The sequence below is a fragment of the Erythranthe guttata genome, chromosome 4 (genome assembly GCF_056151865.1).
Source record: "Erythranthe guttata isolate IM_541 chromosome 4, IM_541, whole genome shotgun sequence".
Lineage (NCBI taxonomy): Eukaryota > Viridiplantae > Streptophyta > Magnoliopsida > Lamiales > Phrymaceae > Erythranthe > Erythranthe guttata.
Window position 1 is genome coordinate 4,446,011 of NC_142536.1, and position 12,246 is coordinate 4,458,256.

The 12,246-nt window shown below is 36.2% G+C and overlaps 2 protein-coding genes across 2 annotated transcripts; one reads left to right on the top strand and one right to left on the bottom strand.

Moving 5' to 3' along the window:
• Positions 1–1,665: 1,665 nt before the first annotated feature.
• On the bottom strand, positions 1,666–4,588 carry LOC105953846 (uncharacterized). The gene is made up of 7 exons (XM_012977558.2): positions 4,318–4,588; positions 3,681–4,142; positions 3,532–3,584; positions 3,328–3,365; positions 2,799–3,117; positions 2,391–2,701; positions 1,666–2,289 (listed from the first exon to the last, which is right to left on the bottom strand). Exons 1-7 carry the CDS (start codon positions 4,328–4,330, stop codon positions 1,821–1,823), a joined length of 1,665 nt encoding a protein of 554 aa, XP_012833012.2. The 5' UTR covers positions 4,331–4,588; the 3' UTR covers positions 1,666–1,820.
• A 1,154-nt stretch (positions 4,589–5,742) lies between these two features.
• Positions 5,743–7,129, top strand: LOC105953665 (RING-H2 finger protein ATL3). The gene has a single exon (XM_012977385.2). It carries the CDS (start codon positions 5,977–5,979, stop codon positions 6,877–6,879), a length of 903 nt encoding a protein of 300 aa, XP_012832839.2. The 5' UTR covers positions 5,743–5,976; the 3' UTR covers positions 6,880–7,129.
• Positions 7,130–12,246: the final 5,117 nt, after the last annotated feature.

The following is a 12,246-nucleotide window of genomic DNA, read 5'->3' on the forward strand; positions in this document are numbered from 1 at the left end:
CGGTGAAGGTTACACCGGGTGATTTTTTACCGTTGATCTACACACACCAATGTGGGTGTGTGTGTGTTTGTGTGTATATGAATGGTAAAGATCTACCCGGTGTATTTCACCCGGTGTAGCATAGTATAAGCCCCACTTTTGGGATGCTATCTGCTAAAAATAAATGATTATACCATTTATGACCAAAAAATTGAACTCCAAAGGGAAGGTTAAATTTTAGCTGGTCAGCTAAAATCAATTGTTCAGCTGCTATGTATACCAGCTCCTGTTCACACCAGCTAAATGAAAAAATAATAAAATAATAACAAAAGCAGTGGGAAACAGAAAAAATTCAAGTATAAAAGTTAATTTTGGTTTGTAGAAGAAATGAAACTTCCAGCTACCAAGTGCCACATATTTATTCTTAATATATGTTTATAATATTTTATTACTAATATTTAATTTAGAAATTAATTATTTAAATATGTTTTATTAATATTGAGAATTTGACATTATAATTTTTTTATTTCTATTTATGATGAATTCTTTAGCAGATTGTATAATTTATAAATACCTATTATAATATAAAAAATGAGAAGTAATTAAATATAATAAATGATATAAATATATGTGGGATGATTGGAGTGCAAAATTAAAATCCACTAGCTAAATCACTGTTCCCCGCCAATAATAGATATAACATTTGTGTTTTTACCTCACAAGGTTGGAGATGCCCTTATTTTCGGGTTTATCTATACTTTGGATACTGCACTCGTACTTTTAAGTAACGAAATGTCTGCTATGCCCTTCGTTAAATAATTTGGTAAAATTCGGACATTTTTGGGAACTATTATCATATATTGGGATAAAAGATATAATGGGTGTTTTGTTACATGTATAGATACAATGAAAAAATATATATATATATATATATATATATATATATATATATATATATATATATATATATATATATATATATATATATATATATATATGAAAATTGTTTAACGAAGGGCATTTAAGACATTTCACATGGGTTATGACGTGCTAACTATAAGCGAAGCTTAAAATAGGGGAGTGCAGTATCAAAAGTATAGCAATGAGGATTGTCTAGTACATGAAACTAGGCAAAAGGGTTTTACGCGCTAAAACTGCATTACGAATTCCTTTATCAACCAAAAAGAGGTAAATTACGGCCATCCCCTGAAATAATGTCAAATTACAAAAAAAATTCACTCATGTTTGGGTAATCACAATCACTCATCAATTATGAATCTTCTTTCACATTCACCCACATGGTACCAAATTCAACATAATCTTCTAGATTATATGGAATGTTCTATAGTTTGTATTCGTTCTGTACAAAAAAAAAACAGTTACTAATTCACCACAATCTGATATTTACAAGTGCGAAAGACACATCTTATGATTATCTCGTTCCAAAACGCGGGCTCAAATGGAGAAAAACGGATACAAACTGGAGAACATTCCACATAATCTAGAAGATTCCACCAAACTTAACCATAAGAGTATACGTGTAAGAAAATTCATAGAGGGAGGTGGTTGTAATTACCCAAACATTACAGATTTTTTTGTAATTTGACCTTACTTCAGGGGTTCCGTTATTTGGAAAAAAAAAATATGCTTCAATTGGATAAAATGAAAATATATCACGAAGACAAATTTGTACTTCAAATTTGAAGTTATACTTTGAACTTTTTGACACCAAAATTTGGATATAATAAAAAATACAATCTATATTAATTTCCCTAGCAAAAGGGATAAAAAAGTATGATGAGTTATATCTATTTAAAAAAAAAAAAAACTTAGAATCAATACTATGTCTCTTCCACAACTTCAACCAATCTCCCTGCAACCCATTTCTTGATCACTTTCACTTGTTTTTCCGCTTCTACTTCTTCGATTTCCAATTCTTTCACAAACAACTTCTCTCCACTCTCCTCAACATACTTAGCCGAATCGAAGAGGCTCGTTTCGTTTTCCAATCCAAGTGAATGAAAACCGTTACAACTCGTTTTTCCATTCACTAAGCTGTGAACACCGTTTATAGTTTGACGAGTATCCGAATCTGTTCCGTCTACTTCGACTGGCTTCTCCGAAAAACAACTGCCGTTTTCGGAGGAAATATTCGAATGTTCTTCATCGTCGTTCTCAATTGATTTCATAAACTGAATTGCTTCGGCAATTAACAACCTGCTTTCTATTAAAGATGCATGAACACTCGGGCTGTTCTTGGAAGCTATTTCAAGCGCCTCGGCCGCTTTTTCAGCTTCGGCAATCATCAACCTGTGATTATTTATACGGATTTTTAATTTTTTTTTAAATAATTTTGCATTTAAGAAAAAAGTAATTTTTTTTCGCGAAAATAAAATAAAATGTGAACTTACTTTGCCATGGAGATGGCTTCACTTTTCTTGCTCACTGACGAAGCTCTCTGTGCTCTGATATTCTTCAACATCTCAAGCTTCGAACTTGCAAACGGATCCTTGTAAAGCGGCGGTTTACGCCTCTTCGACCGAACTTGGCCTTTTGTATCACGCTTTCCAAGATGAAAGTTCTCGTCTTTACTTGTGGGCCGTCGTTTTCGAGGCTGTCCATCACTACTACCACTCTGCTTTACTATCCTAGGCTTTCTCTCAACCCTCTCCGATATCCCGTAAAATTTAGCCAGACCGGAGCAAACTCTATTACGGTAATCCTACAACAGCATTAAAAAGATTATATAAAAAAAAAACTCTTAAATCGATAAATATTACGAGCATCTGCTAACTGAAAGATCAAGATGAAGTCTTTACAGGATCGGCCCATTTGGCGGATATAGCTTCTGCAATCTTCCTCTTTTGTTCGGGGGATTTCGGTGCTCTTTTGCTCCCTTTAGCCCTCGGATTGTTCTTTCTTTCCTCAACGCTCTGCTGCCATTCTTGCTCGAGGTGTTCGTCCATTGTCTTGTAAGAATCCCACTGCAATTCCTCCTCACCGAAAAGACCCTTTTGGGCGGCTTGTGCAATAAGATCCTGCCACTTATGGTGGCACGTTTCTTGCACCATAAGTTTCTCTCTTCTTCTTCCCCACCCTAGTCGAACACCCACTCCGATTCTTATCCTCGTTTCGTCGCTGTAATAAGAGGTGCATGTATAGGGTCATCACAAGATTTAGGAAAATACTGACTAATTCAAGAACTGTAGTTTTCGGTGAATGGCTCGAGAGTTGCAATGTATCTTGGCTTTTTCCCTCTAGAATATACTCGTAAACAGATCCGTTTATACGACCCAAAAGACAGAATACAGCCAAATGTTAAAGCGAATGGAAACGGCAAGAACCAACCTTTGAGCATGCCCCAAGTTTTGTAGCTTCATCTTGACCTGCGTATCGAAAAAAACGATAAAAAAGTAACCAGTCAGCAGCTGCAAATGCGGGTTTGAATATAATCATAGAACAAAGAACCTGCTTTTACGAGCCCCGTAATTACATTGTTCGTGATCTTAGAATCTTGAAAACTATTTTTTCTTTCGAAAATTCAAGAATCACCTTAGGATTTTGCATTGCAAGCCTGGTTCTCTCTTTAATCCGCTGCAACGTCTCTGCAAAATATTCAAGAACATAGTTCGATATCGTTCGAAGCTCACAAACACCGTAAAATCGGAAAAAGATATATTTTTTTAAATATATATATTTACCCGGGCTGTGTTTCCTGCCTTTATTCCAAGGTGTTTTCCCCGAATTCGCTTTGGAAATCCTCATCCGCCTCAAAACCTCTCTATCGTTCAGTTCTGCCGATTCCTCACTCAAAGATTTTTGCGGCTCCAACGAAGTGGAATTCGAACTCACTGAATCAATTTCCACAGTATTCAACATGTTTTTACTATACCCCTTCACCGCTTCACTTTTCTTGATAACACTAGGGTTTTCGAGGGTAGCAACGTCCTTTATCGTCAACCCGCCTCTCGATAAGCCGAACCCCCCCAAGATTGAATTTTTATGCAATTTCTCAGTGACACAAAAACTTTTCCAAGAAAATGCAGATCCCAATTCCAATACCCTATCATTTTTAACTACAATTCTGTTGTGGAAGTTGGATTTTGTCCTAAATGCTAATATATTGTTCAGGAAACAAGAACAAGCCTGTGAAGTAGCAATATCTGCAACAACACCAACAACAACAAAAACAAAAGCACCACCTTAAATAAATAAATAAATAAACAGAATAATCGACAGCAAAATCAAGAAACAAGAAAATGCCACACACCATATCAAAGAACAGAGCATCATAAGACAAAATCAAAGAAAGGCCCACAAAAAGATAAAGAATTGTACCTAATAAAGGCATGGGAAGCTCATTAATTCAGAAGGCTGAGCTCAGCGCACTGTTTTTCAGATAAAGATTTGTTGTACAGATTATTATTATTATTATTACATGCAAACCTTATATAGCTGCAATAAGAATTCTTGTTTGTGAAAGAAAGAAAAGATTGAACCTTTGATGGAGTGAAGCGAAAGCGGTGAGTGAGCCACACAACCAGTGTTTATGGCTGGTGGATAATGAAACTTTTTTTTTTCTATTATTTATTTATTTATTTCCTAAGACGGGAAATTAAGTTAAGAAAAGAAAATATATTTAATTAATAAAAAGAAAAAAGAAAAAGGGGGGCTCATGGGCCGGGCCGCGGATAAATTCTAGCCCAAAATGTCGAAACTACCCTTGAAGCCATTTCAGTTTACTGAGTTGGGATTCAAACTCAAGACTTTTTCATTTGGCCTGACTCTGATACTATGTTGAATGACCATCTCAACCAAAAGCTTAAATTGTTAGTAAAATGTAACATTTAATATTAATATCTCCAATATATTTTTTGTTTTTTCTTTTTAAAAAATGATCCGAACCAAGAAGCTAAACCCATTTGGATAGAGTTCAGTCTGCTAGGGCTCACCCAGAGGCGACACCCGAAGGAGAGGCCCATCCAGACGAGCGGCCCAAGATGAGCAGCTCATGTGAAAGACCCCTCCCTCGACAGAATAGCCAAGCGAGTGACATGCACTTGCGAGGGCCGAGGGATATCTGGCGTTTAGCAGGACGACTCAGCACAACTATTTAATGATTCTAACAAATATTGGGAAAAGTATGGACAATCTTATCCGGCACAAGCTGCACGCATGTCCGCGCATTAAGTGCACTAACACCATCATTAATGACCAAGTGATCAGTGACAGGCGAAAATGAAGGAAATGACGAAGGGGAATGTGCGAAGGGGCTATCTACCCGAAGACAAGAAAACGACGACGTTTGATTAGCCAAGAATGTCGTGTAAGGGTGTGGACTGACAGGAGAGGTAACAGACGTGAGGATATGAGTATATGTTCGCCACGATTTTGGAGAGCCTTGAGGTCCAGCGGGAAGTATTATAAGTAAGTATGCACATTTTTCATACTACGCATATCTCTTAATTTGCTCACAAAATAAACTACGATATCTTCTAACATGACTGTTGGAGTGCTAACTTCGGTGCCAGTCGAGTACCCTCTTCTTAGCAACATATCATGCTTGTTGAACCACCTATTCCGAATTTTCAACCTAAAAAAGATCTAGAAGGAAAAAAACAAAGAAGAGAAGTTTGATTAAAACACAAATTGGAATAATATCACATAATGGTCAAACTAAGGTAGTTTTGCCCCCTCTGCCAAACTCATGAAAGCCACCATAATATATATTAATTAATATAATATTAGTCAATAGAAAAGTCCCCCATTCAAAACGCCGCCGTGTAAGCTCATTTACCTGTAAAAGTCAAACCTCCAGTCTCCGCTGACTGCTATTTTTCTCACAACCCTGTATTTCTTCTATCTATATATATATATATATATATATATATATATATATATATATATATATATATATATATATATATGATTCTTTTTTCTAATTAAAGATCCCATTTTGATTCCTCTTTTCAACTGTCTGAACCAGAAGAAAAAAAAATGGGGGAATCATCAGATGATAATAGCAACACAGGTTTGTTTGAGCTCACCGGAAAGATAATGGTGGTTGCGATTCTGCTCCTCTTCTTCGTAGTAGTCTTCGCCTTCTCCCTCCACATCTACGCCAGGTGGTTCTGGCAGCGCCGCCAGGAGAGATCATCATCGTCAGACACCACCACCACCACAACCAGGCGGCGCCGCCGCCTCAGTTTCGCCGCCGGACACCGAGAAATTACAGTAATTCTTCCCGCCGCCCGCCGCGGCCTGGATCCGAGCGTCCTGAAAAGCATACCGGTCGTCGTGTTCGACCCGAAGGAGTTTGAAAACGGGTTGGAGTGCGCCGTGTGCCTGTGCGAGGTTTCCGAAGGCGAAAAGGCTAGGGTTTTGCCCAAATGCAGCCATGGCTTCCACGCTGAATGTATCGACATGTGGCTCCATTCCCACTCCACTTGCCCTATTTGCAGAAACCCTATCTCCAATCCCAAATCCTCCGCCGGCGAATCGGCGGCGCTGGAGAGCATTATCCAATCTCCTCCATCAATGGCGGATAACAATTCGATTTCAATCTCAACTGCCAACACTTACCCAACAGAAGCCCCAAATTTACCGACCAATGTGTTGTTTTGGGCTTCTTCTTCATCATCATCATCAGTGACGTCATCAATTGCGTCATCATTGAGCAATAATAGCAATAACAATAATAATAGGGCTGATGGAGTATTGGCAATTGATATTCCAAGGCAAATAATCGAAGAAGAAGAAAACGAACCGAAATCTCCGATATACACGAGGCTAAGATCGCTAACGAGGCTATTGAGCGGTAATAATCGAAAGGTTAATCCTTCTTCTTCTAGTAGCCCAAGAAATTTGGATCCAGAACAAGGAGTTGTTGTTACAGGCTGATTGAATTTATACAGCATTGAATTTCAAGTATATGATGTTTTGTTGCATAGATTAGATAAATATATATATAGAGATGTGTATGTATAGGTTTTGCTTCTCTGTTTGAAGAAGAAATTAACATTCTCCCTTCTTCTCATACAGAAGAGTTTTTACATTAGAAAAAAAAATGATTATCTATTACAAGAATCACATATTGTATTTGATTGATTTGTTATCAGCATCGAAAACGAAAACTTTAATTTCGTAGTTATGTGAATTTGTAGCTATGTCACAAAGTAAACAGGTCCGTAAGAACGAAGCTTCCGATTGTTACTACTACTATTATTATTAAGCCGATGATGATGATGATCAGGACACACGTAGGGCGGCAACTCGTCGTATTCCTCCACGCTCCTCGTTGAGCTGAAAAGAGCGGCGATGGGGCCGGAGGATGCCGCCGCCCTGCTGCCACCGACAGGGCCCGACGCATGCCCGCGCCTAATCGCCTTAGGAAACGCGGTGGTGGATTTGCTACTTTTCAACCAAGAAAAGAATGATTTTTTCCATGTTTTTTTAGTCCTTTTGGTTTCTTCTCCATTTAACTCCTCTTCATTTGAAGGCCACTTGCATGCTTTCTTTCTTGCTTCTTCCAAGAACTGTAAACATATATATATATATATATATATATATATATATATATATATATATATATATATATAGATTATGAGCAGAATTCAGACAGGGAAATGTGAATACATGTAATAAAACACAAACCTGGGTGAAATCTTCTTGATAATCAAAGTTAGAAGAAGCATTCTTCATATTCTCTCTCCTGGAGATTTCAATTTCAATGCAAACAGAACTAACACATTACTCTGTAGTAAATAAATGATATATAATTAATAAATAAAATAAAAAGAGAGTGTATATATAAATTCATTTACTACCCTTATCAATTTTCTTGACTTAACATAGATGGAAAATCAATTGATAAAAATATGATCTATACAATCAATTCTTTTCTTGTTATATTTGTCAGTTTGTTATGTTTGTGCATGCCCAAAATGCAAAGGCCAGCTAACATGGTTGCTTCACATGAGATTGTAGTAGAATTTATGGGATCTTTTGGTAGTTGGATAGGTAATGAAAGCTACTCGTCTTTGTATTACACACAATCACACACACATACATGTGGATGTGTGTAAAAAATTATATGCTTCTTTATATATGTAGTAGATTATAACTCGATGAAATTCACCTAATGTAGAATAGCAATTTTATCACCGAATAAGGATAACGGATTTTTCACTCCAAATATTATTGCCAAAAATCAAAACCACTAAGTAGTATTAAATCACCGCTTAAAAATTATCTCGTGTATTTCACCGGATATAATATCAAATTAGTTTCTTTTTCTTACATAATGTTTTACTAATTTCAAGAAGAGATCCTAGTTTTTTTTCAAGATTTAGAGAATCATTTTGCATTTGATTAAAGAATGAATTGTTAGATCAATAAAATTTGAGGTTCAAGAAGCAACCAAGTCATTCTTGAAGAAACCAAGAAAGATTCCAATATTGCAAGACAAACCAAAGCCAACTAGTAAAGATCCAACCTTTATCTTTTTTTAATACTTCAAACCTATTAGGACAAACAAGAAGTCCCATGTACCCCTTGACCACCATATACAAACTACCCTAAAAAAAAATAAAAAAAAAATAATTATAGGTTCAGCTCGATTCGAGTTCGAATTACACTGTCAAGACTTTTTAAATCGAGATCATCGAACATGGCTTTCTTGTGCAATTTACAATTCTAGTGTAGTTTGGAGGCTATTGCACTAAAGATTGTATATTTCTTTGTCAATAGTGAAAAAAAAATTTAAAAAATTGAATCTTTAACCATAATCACGTGGCTAATCACATGACCACTCTGAAAATCCAATATCCAATTATTTAATTAACTAATTATAAAATTGTTTAGCCAGCAGTCAAAAGAATCAGCATCACATGATCCCACTATATACATATACATAGGATCCCCAACAAAACACTTGACCACAAATCACACACACACACACACACACTAAATCTCACTACTCAAAAGCTTAATTTTCTTGCAGTAATGAAATCCCATTTCAGAACAATGGCTGCTCTATTTCTTACACTAACACTATTGATTCTTGATTTCCATGTTCAAGAATCACTAGCAATGAGGTCCCTTATAGAAAAAGCACCAATTACATCACCAAAAATAGTGCATTCATTTTCTTCAGAGTCTCTCAAGAATTTGCAAGAAAGGGAGAGGAGACGATACGAAAGGATGAACTCGAGTGCTCGGAAAGTGCCTCCGAGCAGATCGAATCCCACGCAGAACAAGTAACTCGTAAAAGTCGAAGCAAGGCCCTTTTTTCCTCTCCATATAGCAAGTTCTCTAGCTAGTTTTATTCTTTTCATGGAAGATCAATTGAGTCAAATATTATTTCATTTCATCATAGTGTTTTTTTTTTCTTTTTTTTTTTTTTTTTTTTTTTAATAATGTCATCTTACCTAGGATTAGGGTATATAAGAGATCACTTGTTGCTACTTATAATGTAATGCAATTTTGGCAATATTTCACATTCTGATGTTTGTTCTATGTAATTCATAGCTTAGCAACGTGAATACATATTTCATATCCACTAGTAAAAAAATGGCTTTTTACCACGATGTTTTTTGCTACAGTAAAAAACCGTAATAAAAGGTACTTTTTTTATTACGGGACAATTTTGGAGTCGTAGTAAATGCTAGGATTTACCGTATCAAATAAGTATTTGCTACGGCCATTTACCGTAGCAAAGTTTTTGTCACGCCCGTATATACTACGTGGTTAATGGTCGTAGTAAAAAACAATTCTTCTACTGGTGATCCCTTGTGTGGAATAATTTATTATTTACGAAAATAATAAACGAAATATCTAATTGGTTGTTGATTGAAGCTTTTTGAAGCAATTCCCTTAAGATGATGTGCATAAAGATCAAACCTGCAACGAACTTGAAACTCAAACGGAATTTCTACAAAATGAAGAATATTATTACAAATAATAAAGGGTAAAAAGCATTTTACCCCCTGGACTTTGGGGTGTTTTGCACAGCGCCCCCCCAGCTTACAAAATTTGCACGTTTTTACCTAAACTTAGGTAGTTGTTGAACGACGCCCCCCTAACTTACAAAATTTGCACGTTTTTACCTGAACTTCGATAGTTGTTGAACGACGCCCCCTTAAGTGTCTATTTTTGAAAAAAAATAGCCTGAATCTCACACGTGCTTTGCACGTGTGAATCCAAGGTTTAATTTGCTTTTTCCTGTACACTTTTACCACTGTTCTACCTTTCCCTTTGTTACCGTTAGGAGATTCCTAATATTCCTCCCTTTATAAACCATTAGAAGCCCTAATTTTCTGTCCCTTCTCTATTATTGCCATTCCTCTTCTTGATTTGTCGTTGCTTCTTCTTCCAATTTCATGTTGATTTGGTTTCAGTTTCATTAAATAAAACAAAAGAAACAAGATTGAATTTTTTACCCGGTATTTGTCGCAGTTGGTGTATCTTCTTCATGGATTCAGATCAGTTCATGAAGTTTTCATGACTGGTCTTCTCGAACAATAGCACGTCGCGTCCATATGAAATTGAAACCAAATCAAGAAGATGAATGGCAATAATAGAGAAGGGACAGAAGGGCTTCTAATGGTTTATAAAGGGAGGAATATTAGGAATCTCCTAACGGTAACAAAGGGAAAGGTAGAACAGTGGTAAAAGTGTACAGGAAAAGGCAAATTAAACCTTGGATTCACACGTGCAAAGCACGTGTGAGATTCCTGTTATTTTTTTTCAAAAATAGACACTTAAGGGGGCATCGTTCAACAACTACCTAAGTTCAGGTAAAAACGTGCAAATTTTGTAAGCTGGGGGGGCGTCGTTCAACAACTACCTAAGTTCAGGTAAAAACGTGCAAATTTTGTAAGCTGGGGGGGCGCCGTGCAAAACACCCCAAAGTCCAGGGGGTAAAACGCTTTTTACCCAATAATAAATCTCTCTCTCTCTCTTTTTTTCTTCTTAATCCACTAAATTTCATTTATTAGAAAAAAAAACACTACTGCACCAAATCGAATGGGCCGGGCCCTAGTATCAGTTATTAAGCCCACACAAAATAATCACAAATTTAAATATTCCGTGAGCCCAATGGGCGATGCTTCGTCTTTAGTTCGTTGCGTTTCGGGTACGATCTTCTTTAGTAGCAACTAGTATACCAAGTTGGACGTATGGCCGAACGGATGGTCCAAGCGATTACTATCGAGTCGAACGTACATCTGTTGTCGAGCACGAAACGACTGGGGTTTCCTATGTTGGAATTTTCATGATTTCCAATAATTAATATTGAGTAATATTAATTAAATTATGAAAAGATTAATCTCATTTATTTACTTGATCATAATCATGAAGTAAAGTGAATGAAAATTGTCTTGATTAAATAGTTAAAGTTCAAAAGATGTGCGCTCAATATGATCGAGTGATAGGACTAGTTTTGGTTTAGGTGTCCACAAATATTACTTTTGGGGACATTTAGTAATTAGTCAAATTAGTTGACCCAAAATTTAAATAATAAAATATTTGGCCCAAACCCAATATTTAATTAATTGACCCATGACCAATTAATTTTCCTACGTTTTTTGAACTCGGTAAAAAGAACAGACACATCTCTCTGCTTCTTCCAACCATTGCATCCCTCTGTGAATGGATCTCTACAACCTATAAATAAAGGCCAATTTTGTACTGAATTTAATTGGCAATTGAGAGATAGTTCTTTATATTTTTCTTTCTCTTCGTCAAAGTTTCGTTCGTTGTTCAAGTTCGTCATGGGTCAAATATTCGTGCAAATATTCGACAACCGATCGTTGTACCTTGGGAGACTACCGGAAAGAGACTGTGCACCGTTGATAGCCCGGAAATATTGTCTTAAGGCAATTGCTTCGGCAAGCCTCGATAGTTCTTTGTGGTTTTCACAATTCCTCTTTTCAACAAACAAGTAAAAAAATTTCGTTTACGCAGATTGTTATTAATTATACCAACATCCTATTGTGTGAGAAAAACGGACATAAATTACGTCCCGGACTAAAATTATTTCTTTGGATTATTTCGAATTAAACGGCCTGATTTTTTTAATTTGTTTTTCTCCATTGCTTGGTTTGATTTAATTAATTCTAGAAGCACCATGAAAATTTAATTTAATTTATTTAATCATAGATAATGCGATAATCACGGAACAGACATTTGGAGAAATTTTTCCCCCGCGTAGATTTGTGTCTGTTTCTGTGTGTCCTGATTAGTTAACCCCTTTATCCGGCTGTCTTT

What these genes read in the sequence shown, in the direction of transcription:
- LOC105953665 (XM_012977385.2), top strand. Translation starts at nt 5,977, where the DNA reads ATGGGGGAATCATCAGATGATAATAGCAACACAGGTTTGTTTGAGCTC.
- LOC105953846 (XM_012977558.2), bottom strand. An exon ending in AACTTGGGGCATGCTCAAAG is followed by an intron (nt 3,118 to 3,327) that starts GTTGGTTCTTGC and finishes CTCTTATTACAG; the next exon opens with CGACGAAACGAGGATAAGAA. An exon ending in GAAGCCATCTCCATGGCAAA is followed by an intron (nt 2,290 to 2,390) that starts GTAAGTTCACAT and finishes AAATAATCACAG; the next exon opens with GTTGATGATTGCCGAAGCTG.